An 18,822-nucleotide genomic window follows, 5' to 3' on the forward strand; every position below is an offset into this window, starting at 1 on the left:
ATTTCAAAGTAGATTTATTTGTTTTTAATCTATCATAACAATATTGTGATAAAATTTAAAAAATATAGAATATGAAATGGTCACCCTTTGACATAACATTAAAAGTAAGGATTAGTATTTTTTAATGGCTACATGTAAAGAGTGCTGACTTCTTAAAGATTCCATATGTGGAAAACTACTTTTGGTAGAAATAGTTCTTACCCAGAAAATCATGTTAAATTACACTATTTTAATTACTTTATAAGATTCCTCACACTGAAATAATTGTTTATTGATACCTTTAAAATATCAGTATTTTCTGTTTGACTTCTCTGGAGTCATAGAATGAAGTGAGAATCTGAGTTAAAATAGACATACTAATTATTTTAAAAGTCAGTATATATGATACCTGATAAAATTGCTATGTATATGCTCTCTAATATAAACACATGTCAAAACTAATGTAATGGATAAAATAAAACATCTACTGAGGGAAGCAAAACCAGTTAAAAAATGAGAGGTGGGAGGGAGGTTCAAGAGGGAGGGCCATATATATGGTTATGATTCATCCATGTTGATGTATGGCAGAAACCAACACAATATCATAATTATCTTTCAATTTAAAATAAATAGATTAATAAAAAATGAAAATAACTGAGAATAATGAATAAGAAACTTAAATATTCAAAGAAAATATTTTATATATTGTGTTATATATATGTATATACATGCATATATATATATAATATTTATGGTATATCCTGGAAAAGGGAATGGCTACCCACTCCAGTATTCTTGCCTAAAGAATCCCATGAGCAAAAAGGTATGGTGGGCTACAGTCCATGAGTCACAAAGAGTCAGACACAACTGAGCAACTAAGAATAATCACACTTTTATGTTATATATGAAAATTTAATATGTATCTGTTATATGTTATATTTCTGAATATTAATTTATAGGAGATTGAACAAAAATCTTAATTACAAAATAATTCTCTATTTTGGAGAAAAATGTTAGCTGATGGATTTCTCTTTTTTCAGAGAATGGGGAAAACTCTACAGTAAACTATTTCTCTTTACAGTATCAGCAAAACAAGACAAATCCTACTGCAAATTATCCAATAAAATGAAAATTGCTTATAAAAGCAAAATTTATACCTTCTGGACTGTGAATAACTTGCACATTTGCTGTAAAACAAATAACAATTGATCCAACTATTCAAAAGGGAATAATAACACTTAACTAAAAAAGCAAGAATCTTATTTTGATGGAAGGGTAACTTAACATGAGAAAATAAATGTACTTTAGGGAGATAAATGAATTTTAATGTATACAAGATAATCAATATTTTCAAATATCACTTAAAAATCTGCAAAGAAATTTTTCTGAATGTTATAGGAAAGCTTTGGACAGCTATATTTGTTTCTAGTAATATGTTTCTCTAAAAAATTAATATAAATAAAACAATCAGAAATAGTTCTTAATTATGAGGAATATTAACTTGACATTGAATATATGTCTCACTTTCATAAAGACTATATTTTTAAATGAAAGTGAAACATTTTGAAACCATTCTTTTTTAACTAAATATAGATGAATCTTTCATCTTTTATCTTTGTGGACAAAAATGATTATTATTAATTTTTCATTCAATTTATGAAAGTTATGTTAGTAGGATTTCTCTTAAATGCCTTTTAATTATTTGGGGGTAAAAATGATTTTGGTAAAACAAGGTTAATGGACCTTTAGAGAAAAGCACTGAAACATGTATATTATCATATGTGAAACAGATCACCAGTCCAGTTTCCGATGCATGAGACAGGGTTCTCAGGGCTGGTGCACTGGGATGACCCTGAAGGATGGGATGGGGAGGGAGTTGGGAGAGGGGTTCAGGATGGGGAACACATGTACACCCATGGCTGATTCATGTCAGTGTATGGCAAAAACCACAACAATGTTGTAAAGTAATTAGCCTCCAATTAAAATAAATAATTTAAAAAAATCTCTTTCACACTTAAAAAAAACTTGCTGTTAAATATAGTTTAATTTGTTTATAGAAATGCCCACCCATTACACTTGATAACTTTTACAAATTTTACCTTCAAGAAATTAATTTTCCATAAATATGTTTTTATCAAACCAGCTAGTTAGTGTGGTAGTTCTATAACCTGACATTAGCCATTCAAAGTAGTTTCCCCAAACCCTGTTAGAATCGGGACACTTATTTGTTTCTTTATATAATACTCTTTTGAGAGGAATGTAATGCATTCTATAATACGTCCTTTCACTTTTCCTTAAGTGCCCCTTGAATTCAGCTCTATCCTGTGTCTGCCTATGTGTCTTCTGGCTTCCATATGATCACATGATCTAATTTTCAATTGTTTCAGTGATATCTTTTTGCAGCCTGTCAATTGCCTTTTGAAAATTTTGTTGTTGTTGTTGTTTTTTAATTTTATTTTATTTTTAAACTTTACAATATTGTGTTAGTTCTGCCAAATATCGAAATGAATCCGCCACAGGTATACATGTGTTCCCCATACTGAACCCTCCTCCCTCCTCCCTCCCCATACCCTCCCTCTGGGTCATCCCAGTGCACCAGCCCCAAGCATCCAGTATCATGCTTCGAACCTGGACTGGCGACTCGTTTCATACATGATATTATACATGCTTCAATGCCATTCTCCCAAATCTTCCCACCCTCTCCCTCTCCCACAGAGTCCATAAGACATTGTGTAAAATATACAACTTAGAATTTACCATTTTAACTATTTGTAATTATATTTCAGTGACATTTAGCATCTCTCTCACACACACAGTCTCTTTTGTATTTTGGACATAGCATAAGCACCAATTCCCCTGACTTCCTTATCTGGTGGTAGGATGAGTCTTCTCAAGGAAAGTAATACTGTCAAAAGCTATGATCTGATGAGGAGAATTTGGGAAATTATGTTGTGGCTTTTGCTTTGATTTGCTGGCTTGCTAATGGATTCTGGAGATTACAAAATAAATCCTCTGTAATGGTTTAGAATTATTAGATAAATATTGGTATAAATATTGAAGATAAAAGTGCCAAGGAAGTAAAGAGATTCATTTTTATGTAAAAGGACTTGGAAACATTATTCATTTATCTTTTGAGCACTTTCAGGTGAAGCTAATGGTCCTTCTCCACACAATGAACACCATTTTTTGTACTTCGAAATTCTACCCTTCAATTATTTGTTTGATGATTATTTAATAATAAGCACACATGTCTCTCTCTAGTATTTTGCAAATAGATACATAGGTTCAAATGTTTGTAATGAATACTAGCTTTTCTTAACAATTTAGAGTTCCGACTTCATGTTCCTATTCGGTACTCACAGGTTCCTTTATTCAAAGGCTATATAGGATAGTCTTAAGGTTAATATGATCATAATCGTATGACCAATTATAAGTTCATTTTGTGTAATTATAATTCCCATATGCTACCTGGCAGGTGCTGAATATACAACTGAAAGACCAATCATAACCCCTCATTATTTTCAGGAATGCAAAGACGTACATTGCATGACATTGTACTGAGAACTGATATGCCAGTTAGTAAATATCACATAAGAGGGTTGTATAGAACATGATAGAGATACCAAGAAAAAATATCTGATGATGCACATTGATTTAATTTTAGTGGAGAGACTGTTAATTTTATCATTTCTCCAGGCAACAACATGTTTGATAAAGGAATCAGACCCTGCCAATAGATAGTAAATAACCCTTAATATTTGTTAAAAATTACAGCAAGAGCAAGCTCTCCAACTGGCTTCATCTACACAATTTCATCCTTGTGCATCTAGGTTTCTCATGGGTTAACTGATAATAGTGTCTACATCATAGATTTCTGTAAGACTCTAATGAAATTAAACATATGTGACAGTGTTAGTAACCTTTAGAGCTCCGTATAATGCTTAATCCTTATGGTTGTTAAAACAGCTTTCTAAAAGTTCAATATAATGCAAAAAAAGAAAAAGAAACAGAGGAATTTGATGATTTAGTTTTTCCTTGCCATTCTCTAGCCACCATGGCTTGCTGATTAACGCCAGTTAACTTTTGTAATCTTGTCAACCTCAGAAGGTCAAATGAAGATATTAGGGAGAATGCTTTTTAAACATAAGCTGTACACCATATTTGTAATTCTGATTAATGTTTAATTGCTGCAGGATAGAAAAACTTGGCATTGTCTATTCTTCAATGATTTTCTTGCTTGAATCATGCTAAATGGACATCCAATAGGAAGAGACAATGACAATGGTATAAATTGATTATGCTCATTTTTCATTCTCCAGTGCAAATGCTGGCCTGGATTTCAACTGAAGGATGATGGTAAAACATGTGTAGACATTGACGAATGCTCTTTGGGCTTTCCGTGTAGCCAGCAATGCATCAATACATATGGAACCTACAAGTGCCTCTGTACAGATGGATATGAAATACAACCTGCTAATCCAAATGGCTGCAAGTCACTCTCAGGTATTGAATTGAACTTGTCCACTGATCCAGCCCCAGTTATACGTATGAATCCTCGATTGCATAGCTATTCTTATGGAATTCATTCCTCCTTGATGTTGCTAATAAGTCAAAATTCTCCTCTCCTTACCTTGATCGAGAATCCATCACTCTGATTTTGTGTGTTGTCCACACACTGCTCGGTTTGTAATACCATTACAGTTTGGTCTTGTGAATTATTAAGTGTTTTGTAGATTGTGAGAACAAGTAAAAAAACTAGCACTGCTTTCTGCTGTATAACAAGCTCTTGGGAGCAGGTTTGGCCAAAACTATTAAAGAACCTGTTGTGACAGTGTCCTAATAATTTTTTTTCTTCTCCCTATACCACACACCCTCATATATGTGTGCCAAGGAGAAAACACGTAAATAAGAATAATAATAACAGTTATAATGATGAAAACAGTAGAAATAAGTCATCCATGTAAGACTATGTGAATTCTTCCCATGATTAGACAAGTATTATTAAACTTATGTTTATTTCCGGTAGTGTGTTAAACTTAGTAAGGCTGAAAATTCAATAAAACATGTCCTATAACTTAAAACAAATTATGATTCATCAGGGGATAAAACCATGCTCATTAAAATGATGCAAAATAGTATATAATAATAACCTAAAAAGGGCAAAAAATGGTGTTAACTTGTCTCTATTCCTCTTGCTTTGATAATGAGTATAATGAATCAAATAGCATTGCCAGTTTCTCATATACATTTATGTTGATGACATTTAAAGCAATAGATGTTTTCTCATCTACTTTTATCAAATAAATAACAGGATAGAAATTAAAATGTTAAGTTTTTAACTGATTACAATTTTGCACACATGGAGAAAACAATAACTCCTTTAAATTTTTCATTCCACTCTTACTTATTCTTGGAGTATTCACCTCTGAAGCAATTTGCATATTATTTGAAGCCCATTGTTTTATTTGCCAGGATACCATTTTTTAATTTTTTTTTTTGCCAGCTCACTGCTTACTATATTATCATTTACTGTATTATTACTACAGTAGTATTATTAATAGTTAACATTTCCATCACTTCACATAATTACCATTTCTTTTTTGTGGTTAAAACATTTGGGATCTTAGCAAATTTCAAGTCTTCAGTTCAGTTCAATAGCTCAGTCATGTCTGACTCTTTGCGACCCCATGAATCGCAGCACGCCAGGCCTCCCTGTCCATCACTAACTCCCAGAGTTTACTCAAACTCATGTCCATCGAGTCAATGATGCCGTCCAGCCATCTCATTCTCTGTCGTCCCCTTCTCCTCCTGCCCCCAATCCCTCCCAGCACCAGAGTCTTTTCCAATGAGTCAACTTCGCATGAGGTGGCCAAAGTATTGGAGTTTCAGTTCAGCATCAGTCCTTCCAATGAACACCCAGGACTGATCTCCTTTAGGATGGACTGGTTGGATCTCCTTGCAGTCCAAGGGACTCTTAAGAGTCTTCTCCAACACCACAGTTCAAAAGCATCAATTCTTCGGCACTCAGCTTTCTTCACGGTCCAACTCTCACATCCATACATGACCACTGGAAAAACCATAGCCTTGACTAGACGGACCTTTGTTGGCAAAGTAATGTCTCTGCTTTTGAATATGCTATCTAGGTTGGTCATAACTTTTCTTCCAAGGACTAAGCATCAATTTCATGGCTGCAATCACCATCTGCAGTGATTCTGGAGCCCCAAAAAATAAAGTCTGACACTGTTTCCACTGTTTCCCCATCTATTTCCCATGAAGTGATGGGACCAGATGCCATGATCTTAGTTTTCTGAATGTTGAGCTTTAAGCCAACTTTTTCACTCTCCTCTTTCACTTTCATCAAGAGGCTTTTTAGTTCCTCTTCACTTTCTGCCATAAAGTCCTCATAAAATTAAAGTGATTACCTTTTTCATTGTTTTTTCTAATATATGCTGATATTAAATTTGCTCACCAGGGACTAAGTATATAAAGCATTTTAGAAACAAAGATGTTTAAAATGAGTTTTATCTTTATATATACGAATCATGGTTAGATTATTCTTATTGTATTTCCTAGATTCTAGAACAAATAAGATATTAAAGCATGTTGAACAAATAAGAAGGATATAGACTCCTACTTAAAAGAAGCCCCCAGGCACATGGAAAAAATTCATATAGGCAGTGAAACTCTTGGAAGTTATTCTGAGAGCATAAGCCAGTTATATGGTTATCAGGAAGGAATTTTCAGATTTATTCTGGCCTAGAGAATTCTATTTGGACTATGTAATCCATGGGGTCTCAAAAAGTCGGATGCGACTGAGTGACTTTCACTTTTCAGTAGTAGGAATGTTTAGCTGCACTATAGATTTCTAAGGTGAAGTTTATACTTCTCAGAATTTCATTTAAAAATAAGATTTTGTCCCCCTCCATCACCCCTTTCCCCCAGTAACCATAGGTTTGTTTTCTACATTTGTGCCTCTACTTCTGTTTTGTCACTAAGTTCATTTGTATCATATGAGAAATTAGGTTTGACATATACACTACTATACGCTACTATAAGAAAAAAACAGATAACTAATAAGGACCTACTGTATAGCACAGGAAGCTCTACTCAATATTCTGTATTGACCTATATAGGAAAATAATCTTTTAAAGAATGGATGTATGTATATGTATGTGTGTGTGTGTGTATATACATATATATATATATATATATAAATATATATATATATAAACTGATTCACTTTGCTGTATACCTGAAACTAAGACAACATTGTAAATCAACTGTATTCCAATTTAAAAAGAATGACAAAAAGCAAGATTTTAGCAGTATTTTCCACTAATTTCAAATAAATTAGATAATTTAATATTCAAGAAACTTGAGGGAAAGAGAGGGATTTGGAATTGTCTAGATTTTCTGTACTGCACAAGTATCTGCTTTCTTTTCATAGTATTATCAACAGAGGTGCTCAGTATGAATTTTTTAACCATTAATTTACAGAGGGCACTGCATTTGAAGTTGCACTGCTAGAGTAACTAAACTGAAACTAAGCCAAGTTGAAAACCAAAACTACTAAAAGTCTAACATGTTTTTTGTCTTGGTATTTAGATGAAGAGCCTTTTCTAATTCTTGCTGATCATCATGAGATAAGGAAAATTAGCACCGATGGCTCCAACTACACACTTTTAAAACAGGTATGACATTTCCATGATAATCTGCTAATATTTAATATGGTCGCTCCAGATATAGTTAGAGCTGTAGCAATACCTCATAATCAGAACTTTTGAAGCATGTATGCCTATAAGATTACCATAAACTTTGTTTTGTTTGAATTGTCTGAGTCTTCCAACTTGTAATATCACACCATATCAAGGAAAGTATAAGATGCAAAATATAATTAATGCAAGGAAAAAACTATCTTAAAATATCTAAAATACTGTCTTAAGAATAGCTAGAGAAGGTGTAAAATTCTTTTTTAAGGTATTTTGTGCATTAACCAAGTTGCCCCCCACCCCATCCATGAGATTTAAAAATAAACATCTTTTCCAGAACTTTAAGTTTCTGTTCATAGAACTAAGGACTAACATGGGATTGATGATTCCTAGCCTTTAAAATTTGGAATTAGCAAAGGAGTAAAAGTATGACTGTAATCCAGTTGTGGTTTAAAGGTTATGAGATGCATATATTTAGCCTTACCGTGGTCATCCCTCAACCCATCTACTTCGAGAATCTGAACTGCTAATCTGTTGTGATGCTTAAGTTCCATTGTCAGTGTTTATACGTACTATTTGGGATGAAAAGGAATGATTTTCACTTATGACAGAATAGAAATGTTAATTGCTTACCTCAACCTTTTTGTTTTTCCCTCTCAATCTACAGTGAAAATAACATAAAATCAAATCACTGAACTAGACTGGTTATTACATGGGCTAGAGAAATCATAGTTAATTTTAGCCTATCTTTAATTGTCAGGAAAAGTAGCTTCTTTGGAATGATTGGGCTTGTATCTGTCCTGCTGCAAGCTTGTCTTTGCCCCAAAATGTGCAGTAGTGACACGATTATGTGATAGCACTGTCTAGAACAAGTGTGCCCAAAATAAGGATGTTTCATGGTCTCATAGTATGTTTATGCCTGCATGAGGCATTAGATGATAAAGGTCATCCATGTATGGATTTTTCAACAACATAAAGAATGCTTAACTAAATATATTTTTTTCACTCTCTCATGGGTACCTCCATTCCTATTGTTAGAGTTTCATCCATACTGCTTAGGAATTTAGTCTTACTTTAAGTGCAAATATTTGTTAGCAAGTGTGATGTTGGCTATTCCAAAAAGAGTTTGATTTGCCAGCTTCTCTCTAAGTCACAGATTGAAAATGAAATTTTCACATGAAAATCCAGATTTCTGGCTATTCATGAAAAAATAGGACAGTGTAGCATTGCTGGGCTCACATCCCTGAACGGGCACAATCCCAGGTGGGGCAGCTGCCACTTTGATATAAAACCCATGCTCTCAATTCACCAGTGTCCTCAAACTTTCTGTGTGCTTACATGTATACTTGTCTTATTCAGGAATGTATTTGAGGTTTAGACTCTTGCTCTTGAGTTTGGAGGATGCCACCAATATCCACAGTATTGCACTGCCTCTTGTCTCTAATTCTGCACCTTAAGAGATTGAGTAAAATACAAAATATTTTTGTGTTTTTTATAAAAACTAAAATATATTTAAAATATAAGAATTAGATAACCATTTCTTTAAGAGACGAGTAATATCCATAGGTATTAAGTTTACATAACTGCTTTAAACTGGCATTGTTTTTATTTCCCCAGTGTTTTCTACATTATTTAACTTACTTCTTCTGCATGCTCAATTGCTTCAGTTATGTCCCACTCTCTGTGACTCTATGAACTGGAGCCTGCCAGGCCCTCTGTCCATGGGACTCTCTAGGCAAGAATACTGGAGTGGGTGGCCATACCCTCCTCCAGGCGATCTTTCGAACCCAGGGATCAAACCCTCATCTCCTGCATTGTAGTTGGATTTTTTACCACTGAGCCACCATAACATTTTAAGCTTATATCAAGCTTAAAAAATATTGAAAATTATCTTTTTATCTTAAGAGTATATCCCCACACCCTCTGTAAGCATGTCTATACCTTAGAAGTTAGGTGTACAAACTATTGAATTTCTTGTATTGTCTCTGGAATTGACATGTCTCTTGTATTGACATGTTTATATTTTCTGCTTACAGTATTTTTGCTTGTTTTCAGCATTTCCTCTTTTTAGACTCTCTCTCAAAGGGAGAAAAGTTCTCTTTTTAGAATATTCTATTTATAAGCTTAGATGAAAACCACAAATTTAACTAATACAGTAAAAGTATTTATTGTCATCATGAAAGAACTGTAAAAGAGCTTCAGTGGCAGCTTCTTACTTTATTATCCAACCCTGTTACTTGAGACATTTCTGCTGCTATCTTTTTTTATATATATATTTTTTATCTTTTCATATTTTGGCTAATATATTATCAGAGATTGTTCTTAATGGATCAAAATGATTTTTTCTCTGTGCATTATCTATATCCATCTTGTACAACCAAACCATTTTAATGCACACATTCTTTTAGTGTTTAACTTACTGGTGATAAAATATTAGACTGTTGCCAATCAGAGATCAAATTCCCAACATCCGCTGGATCATCGAAAATGCAAGAGATTTCCAGAAAAATATCTATTTCTGCTTTATTGGCTATGCTAAAGTTTTGACTGCGTGGATCACAATAAACTGTGGAAAATTCTGAAAGAGATGGGAATACCAGACCACCTGACCTGCCTCTTGAGAAACCTGTATGCAGGTCAGGAAGCAACAGTTCGAACCGGACATGGAACAACAGACTGGTTCCAAATAGGAAAAGGAGTACATCAAGGCTGTATATTGTCACCCTGCTTATTTAACTTATATGCAGAGTACATCATGAGAAACGCTGGGCTGGAAGAAGCACAAGCTGGAATCAAGATTGCTGGAAGAAATATCAATAATCTCAGATATGCAGATGATACCACCCTTATGGCAGAAAATGAACTAGAGCCTCTTGGTGAAAGTGAAAGAGGAGAGTGAAAAAGTTGGCTTAAAGCTCAACGTTCAGAAAACTAAGATCATGGCATCTGGTCCCATCACTTCATGGCAAATAGATGGGGAAACAGTGAAAACAGTGGCTGACTTTATTTTTGGGGGTGCCAAAATCACTGCAGATGGTGATTGTAGCCATGAAATTAAAAGACGCTTACTTCTTAGAAGGAAAGTTTGACCAACCCAGACAGTATATTAAAAAGCAGAGACATTGCTTTGTCAACAAACGTCCGTCGAGTCAAGGCTATGGTTTTTCCAGTAGTCATGTATGGATGTTAGAGTTGGACTATAAAGAAAGCTGAGTGCTGAAGAATTGATGTTTTAGAACTTTGGCATTGGAGAAGACTCTTGAGAGTCCCTTGGATGGCAAGCAGATCCAACCAGTCCACCCTAAAGGAGATCAGTCCTGGGTGTTCACTGGAAGGACTAATGTTGAAGTTGAAGCTCCAATACTTTGGCCACCTTATCCAAAGAGCTGACTCTTTTGAAAAGACCCTGATGCTGGGAAAGATTGAGGGCAGGAGGAGAAGGGGACAACAGAGGACGAGATGGTTCGATGGCATCACCGACTCAATGGACATGAGTTTTGGTAGACTCAGGAGTTGGTGATGGACAGGGAGGCCTGGCGTGTTGCAGTTCATGGGACAGCAAAGAGCCGGACATGACTGAGTGACTGAACTGAACTGAACTGAATCACTAGTACTTAAGGCGGTATGAATTTCAGACAATTAGTGTAGTTTATGGAAGTGAAGAGGGTATGAGGAAGATAAAGAAATCCATGCGGACCCTGGACACCTGTGTCTTTGCAGAGCATTTGTTAGTGGTGACCACTGAGGAAGGATGTAATGATCCAAGAAATTAAAAACAAGCTTTAAAGTTTTGACTGTGGGTTGCTTGAAATATACCATTTTTGTTAGGAAATTTGTTTTTAACCACAATTTCATCATAGCATTATAGAAAGTTTCAAGGAGTTCTAGAGAGTAAAACCATTTTTTTTTCCTCAAAGATTTTTCTACATATGTAGACTGAAGTAGAAAATATCAGTAATTGGCTCTCTACACTTGTTCCCAGTCAAAATAAATCAAAGGACAACATCCTTGCCTTAATTATTTGGAAATTTTGTGCATAGTTAATTAGGAAGAATAATTTACTATAATACCTTAAATTTTACTCTAATACCTTAATTTTATTGAATATAATAAAGAGAACAAGTTCTCTTTATTGTATTAGTAGCAATCTCATGAAGCTTTATAGCATAAAATTATAACAACTGGTAGAACATTTTTACCCTATATATTTTAAAATGCAGTTGTAGCTAAGATAGCTATAACTTAAATTCATACAACACATTTAAAAAATGTACATGGATTTTAGAAATGAAAGTTAATCAAGTAGCTTTCCAATATGTTATCCAATTCAATTCTAGCAGTGCCTTTAATTCCAGTAAAATTGTATAAAGAAACAAAACATAATTTTCTAAATTAATCATCTTGAATCAAAGGGTACAAATCTTCAACCACAGAAATCAAAGAAGCAAGTAGGATTTTGATGAAACCAATTTTCAGCTCAGAAACCACGGGATGACTGTAGCTTTTTGACATTATTTTGACCATGCCCTTGACTGTTTTAATGTTCCTTGCATATGATTCTGCAAAAAGAGTTTTGCACTGTTTTCTGTAGAGATTAAGAATAAAGCTGTAGGAAAATAACTAGTTTGTCTTGATAGATATGTCAGAATTCTAAGCTTCAATACCTCTGCATCCAAGGATTTAATTTATTATAGTTGACTTGCTAAATTTGGAACTGGATTTTCATTATCTAAATTGATTATTGTAAAGAATGGAATAGGGTAATTCTGCCAAGATTGGAGATTGTGGGTAAATCTTTGCTAAAGTGAGAAACAAGTTTCTGTCCATATCTTTCTTAAAGAGCTCTAATTTACCTATCTGCATTGCCAGTCCATCACAAAACCCTAACCCATACCTTATTCTTTCAATGAAAAGTGCTTTTGAACAGAAAGAAGATCATAGATTACTATTGAATCTATTAAGTGCTCTACAGAACTTGGAATATATTCAATTTATGATTTAGAATCTTGATTGATTTTGCATAGATAACTTCTTAGACTGAATGCTTATGTGTATTTAGTTAGGGAGTCCTCCAAATTTTAGTGTGCAAATGAATATTTAATGAATCTTTTGAATCTGAGACTGAATGTTAGTTGCATTTTTTTAGCATTTATAATCATTATTCTTGATTAGTGATGCCATCTGAAAGAAGTATATTTGTATTTATTCATCTGGGCATAGTGGGTTTAGGCTATTTAGGGTTAACTTTATAATCTGGAACTGAAAAAAAGATTGCTTCTTTTAGGACAAATGAAAGCATAAGATTTGAGCCTATGATTTTCAACACCATCATGCTGACAATTTAGCCTGACTATGAGAAGAAAAAAATCAGTTTTTGCCAGAACCTGCTCTGAGTTCCATACGTAGGTGATTTTTAGTCTTGGAGGTCACTGGAAAGAAGTAAAATCTGAATAGCAAAAATTTAGCCTTTGCCAGAGTTTTATTAATGGAGAAGGCAATGGCACCCCACTCCAGTACTCTTGCCTGGAAAATCCCATGAGCGGAGGAGCCTGGTAGGCTGCAGTCCGTGGGGTTGCAAAGAGTCGGACATGACTGAGCGACTTCACTTTCACTTTTCACTTTCATGTACTGGAGAAGGAAATGGCAACCCACTCCAGTATTCTTGCCTGGAGAATCCCAGGGACAGGGAAGCCTAGTGGGCTGCCATCTATGGGGGTCGCACAGAGTCGGACATGACTGAAGCGACTTAGCAGAAGCAACAGCAGCAGAGTTTTATTAAAAAGTGTGTATCTCTGATGCTGTGTTGTTATAAAATTATGAATTTTGAGAATAAATGTGGAAACTGAACTCAGATTTAGGAATTAACCACCCTTCCCCAAGGACTTCCCAAGCGGCTCAAGTGGGAATCCACCTGCCAATTCAAGAGTCACAGGAGATGCAGGTTCAATCGCTGGTCAGGCAGATCTCCTGGAGGAGGAAATGGCAACTGACTCCAGTACTCTAACCAGAATAATTCTGTGAACAGAGGAGCCCGATGGGCTACCGTCCATGGGGTCGAAAAGAGTTGAACACACTGAGCAACTGAGCACACATCCTTTCCCAAATTAATCAAAGCAAACCACAGGAAAACAAAACAAAACAGCAGCAACAAAAAACAATTGCCTTGGAGATGCTAATCCTTACCTACAGGATTATAAATACTCATAAGCGACCCCTAAACCAATTTGTGACTTTAATGACAACTTCAGAGTAAATATTTATGTAAAAATCTTACATCAGATATAAAGATAAGGCAAATATCTCTGGGGCTTTCCCAAATGTCTGTGATGTCAACTCATTTTAATATATGAGTTTATATATTAATAAATTAATATTCAACCCTCAAAGTGAGTTAACACAATTGCAATCTTGATTCAAGTTTTGTTAGCTCATTGGGATGCTAAATCTATGAGCCTTAACAATAGGTCAGAATTAAACCAACCCCTGGGCAATCATTTGTACGCCTCAACAGCTGAGAAGATTCTCAGATCCTAGTGAACAATCCTCAAATCAAATCAGTGAAACAGTGAAACTGCCAAAGGAGCTGTGTTATCCAAAATCCATCAGCTGAATTCACATTCAATTTTGTTATCTGCTAAAAAATGTACTAACTGTGAGTCTGAAAGGAAGGATTTCCTCACATTTCTACCATGTGGAATAAAAAGATGTTAACCAAGTTCCTCTTTGGTTAAATATTCACTAAAGTTTTAGCTTTTAAATTCGAATATGGCACTGTATTGCCTAACAGGCTGCTTGAAGCATGAGAAAAACAGAGACTGTTAGTATGTTGTTGAACCAAAGGCTGTTAGGGAAAGTAAACTTTGAAAATCTTTTCTGACTTTTATCAGATATCTATCAAAATCTTATCTTAAATTATTGGGGATTGTCTACCTTTTCAATTTAGATGTATACTCATAATAGCATCAAATTAATATTAACCTAAAATGAAAATCTTTTCCTTTATCTCTCTAAAAGAAATTTTTCCCATATTATTGACTATTTACTTAAACTGCTTTCTTTAAACACTCCAATATTTTTCCTAATTGGAAATATGCTCACATAAACTATGGAACATCTTATGTGTATGATATAGAGAAAATGTAAACATATGATGCTTTTACAAAGAATTGGTCACAGATTTTTTTTATTGTAAAACTGTAACTATTTAGATTCAAAGGGAAATATTGATTCTTATGAATTCCTAAAATATTATAAGAAGATTTCTCTTAACTATTATTCAAATATATTCTTTTTTATTTTTAGGGATTAAACAATGTTATTGGTATAGACTTTGATTACAGAGAAGAATTTATCTATTGGATTGATTCCAGTCGACCGAATGGCAGTCGCATAAATAGAATGTGTTTAAATGGAAGTGATATTAAGGTATCTAGATATTACAATGATGAGATAATTCAATATTGTATTGGTATGGTTAAATTGAATAGAAAATGTTATTTGATGGTAATGACATGACTCATAGAATGTATTAGGTTGATTTGAATTTCACATTAGTACAGTGTGTTAATATATATTTTAAATATGAAATTGGAGATTCTTATCCATGTTTCATTATAACATGATTGCTATAAGATAAAAATCAAATTGAGTAAATGAATCTGAAAACTTATATTCACAACCATATATAATGTGAGGAATACTTTCAGCTTGAATGATTAGTGCCTGAGATTTAATTCTGTTGATTTATATGAAAGAAAACGTTGAGTTAGAGAATTTGTAATTGAAAAACATAATTATTAGAATGTAGATTGAAATTATAGCACTATTATTTTCCTATAGAAGGGAATAGTTGAATACATTTGTGTAAAATCATGAATGCTTTGAGTGGAGAACATCAGAATTAAACACATGTCACATTCTAGATGTGAACTACTCTACTTGACACCATTTCTATGCTAATTTGGGTTTTAAAATAAAATCATTTGCACTGTATATATGTAGTAAAATATATTAAAAAAAGTTCAAATTCAAGTAGATTGAACCCTTCTATTACTTAAAAAAATTTGAAGCCATTTATAATATTGTATATAGAGCTTTGGTGGAAGCAATTAATTTTTAAAATATTAATGAAATCTTGAAATTATATATATATACTTATATATATATGTACACACACATATATATAATGCCAAAATAATCAGTAGGTTGCATAATTCAGAATAAATGTTATTGGTTTTTTAAATACAGCATATTTGTGCATACATAGCCTATATCCTTATTATATTTGACATAGGTTGCAACTGAACACAACTGTTGAATGAATACATTTCTACTTCCCTTTCATTAGGTTAAATACTTAATGTATATTTTTGCTTATATTCTTTCTTTCTTTGTAATAGGTAGTTTAAGTAGGGCAAAGACAGTTGGGGGAGTGTTGAATTAATTGATATCTCCCCAAGAACCTGTTATTAATAGATGATATCAATTATTTTTCGTGCTAGTATGGGTGTGCCTCTACCTGTAATAGAATTTTTGCCCCAAATTTTGAGAGAATAAGTAAACTGTAATGAAAATATAATAAACAACTGTGTAGCCATCCAACAACTTTCTATTTTGGTGTTTCTTTCATTATAACCTTTATGGAATTTCTAGGGGCCTGATTACATATTGAGTAATCTCACAAACAAATAAGTAATTTTATTAGGTAAATTGTTCTATATGTTGTGCTTATCTAAATTCCTTTTCAGTGTTTAAATACAATTATGTATCTCTAAAAAAATCAAGAAGTAATTGCTTTGTTCTTATTCTAGGCATTTAAAATGTTAACTTTTTAAATTCTTATTTTGTTAGGTAGTGCATAACACAGCCGTCCCCAATGCACTTGCTGTCGATTGGATTGGAAAAAACCTCTATTGGTCTGACACAGAAAAAAGGATCATTGAAGTATCCAAACTTAATGGCTTATACCCTACTATACTTGTTAGCAAAAGGCTGAAGTTTCCCAGGGACCTGTCTTTAGATCCTCGTGCTGGGTTTGTAACAAACATTGAAAATCTTAAAGCTTAAGACTGTGGATTATGTTCAATATGGTAAATCCTGGTCTGTAGACTTTAACCTGGGAACCAATGAAAGTGTAAATGTGTAGAAGTTTTAACTGGGAAATCAAAAATACAAATCTGACTATCACAGAGAAAGAGAAAATTAAGATGATGGAATTTTAGAGCAAGTATTTTTTAAGGTTTTAAACACAGCTTTTCTAACAAACCAATAAGTGTATGAAATGAATAAAACACAGTTTTATCCAATTATAATGCCTTTAAATCTTGGAGGAAAGAGAAGCAAAGATAAACTCTTAGATACTGTTTTACAGCATTTGTAGTAGTCAAGAATGGAGGTATTGCAATTCCTGAACAACTTTACAGCAGGAGACATAAGTAGTATCTATGAATAATAAATAGCAGTGCATTATCCACGCGTTCATAGGGAAAAGCGTAGTGGGAATATCAGGGAAGAATGATATTAGTGTTGGATTTTATTTGCATTTCTTTGTGAGAATGAAGAACAAGTCATCATAAGGATCAAGGACAGCTGGCTGGAGAATTTAGATAAGGGATGAACACACATTTAAGTGTCAAAGCTGCTTGCTAAAGTTCTATATTTTATGACCATTATCATTTACTTTCAATTATGTTATTTTGGTAGGTAGAGAACGCATATCATTCTCTTTTTTTAACACTATAATTTGAGTGATTACATACTCCAAAATGATCTCTGTAGAAGTTCAACCTATTGAACATGTTTTTAAAGTAACAAATTTAGAGAAAATTTGCTTTTTAAAAATATCACACATTTGCAATAAACAAGTATTATACTAACTCTAGTGCTCTGAATTTTCTGCTGTCTTAATTAATTTCCCATTAAATAGTTCACCAAATCACTGCTTTTACCATATGCAATAATTAAATTTTACTTCTTGCTAATATAATGTATCTCTATTTTACTGTCTCATGTTTATAATTAACAAAGTGATCATATTATAATGTGCATGGAACTTAATTTTAAATATTAACTTGGGTAAAAGCAATACCTAATGGGGAAGACTTGTACTGTAAATACTACAAATTGTTTCCAAGGTAGTGGTGCAAGTTTTAACTTTTCACTATATAATTATGTGGACTATTTTGTTACCTTTTAAAATATTTTCTTAAAAAAAAAATAAAATAAAATATTTTCTTTACCATAGTAACAAAAGAGTATCAATTCTATTTTAAATGAAACAGAGTCACAATGGAGTCTGATTCTATAGATAGTACAAGAAATAATGGTCAGATACTGTTTGGCTATCATCATCATTCATTCAAAAGAATATGTATATTTGAGTCATTTGGTATTTTATCAGAAGATATTTTAGTTTGTCCATTGTCCTTTTCTTCAAATCAGTATGTCTGTCTTAGCTCTCATCTCATAATTTTCAAGATGCTTTATTTTCCAAATAAAAGAAGCATTATTTGTTAATAACAGTAAAAGAAGCATTATTTGTTAATAACAGTATTTTGAAATTTCCTATTTATAAAGCAAAATGTATCCTACCCTAGTGAACACAGCTGAATCTAGCATTAAGGTTTATTTCTCCCAGGTGGGAGTTATTAACCCATAAACTGATGCAGTCTGAACTTATCATCAATATAAACCTGCCAAAAGTGTCAATTAAGATGATAAAATATTAAACTATTGCAGATATTATGAAAGACTCCTTTGATTCCATTTTAAATAATATTTGAGGTATGATATGGAATCCCAGATTATAACCCAAGAAACAGAAAAATCAGGTATTTTTATGAAATGATTAAAGCCGTATAACAACAGATAAACAGATTCTAACAAATAAAATTTAATGACACCTTTTTATTCATACTGTTTTCCTGGTTCCCCAGAGTGAGACAATAGGGCAACTTGGATTTTAGTTTATATGAGATGAGCTTCAGGATGGAAATGCCATAGCTGTCTAAATTATTATACAATCTTGCTCCAAAAATGACAGCTTAAATTCTGAGTATTCAGTAAAGGTGGAATTAAACTTTTCTATGTCTGATTGCTATCATAGTTTGCATATGTTTTGAATATACCAATACTA

General features: G+C 33.2%; 1 protein-coding gene across 1 annotated transcript in view; it reads left to right on the forward strand.

Moving 5' to 3' along the window:
• The window catches only part of LRP1B (LDL receptor related protein 1B), a 315,317-nt gene that overhangs the window by 21,584 nt on the left and 274,911 nt on the right, over window positions 1-18,822 (forward strand). Inside the window, exons 9-12 of the mRNA XM_061438859.1 lie at window positions 4,299-4,482; window positions 7,585-7,670; window positions 14,991-15,113; window positions 16,539-16,720. Of these exons, the coding sequence (XP_061294843.1) occupies window positions 4,299-4,482; window positions 7,585-7,670; window positions 14,991-15,113; window positions 16,539-16,720 (575 nt within the window). The remainder of the gene's footprint in view (window positions 1-4,298; window positions 4,483-7,584; window positions 7,671-14,990; window positions 15,114-16,538; window positions 16,721-18,822) is intronic.

The sequence above is a fragment of the Bos javanicus genome, chromosome 2, assembly GCF_032452875.1.
Source record: "Bos javanicus breed banteng chromosome 2, ARS-OSU_banteng_1.0, whole genome shotgun sequence".
Classification (NCBI taxonomy): domain Eukaryota; kingdom Metazoa; phylum Chordata; class Mammalia; order Artiodactyla; family Bovidae; genus Bos; species Bos javanicus.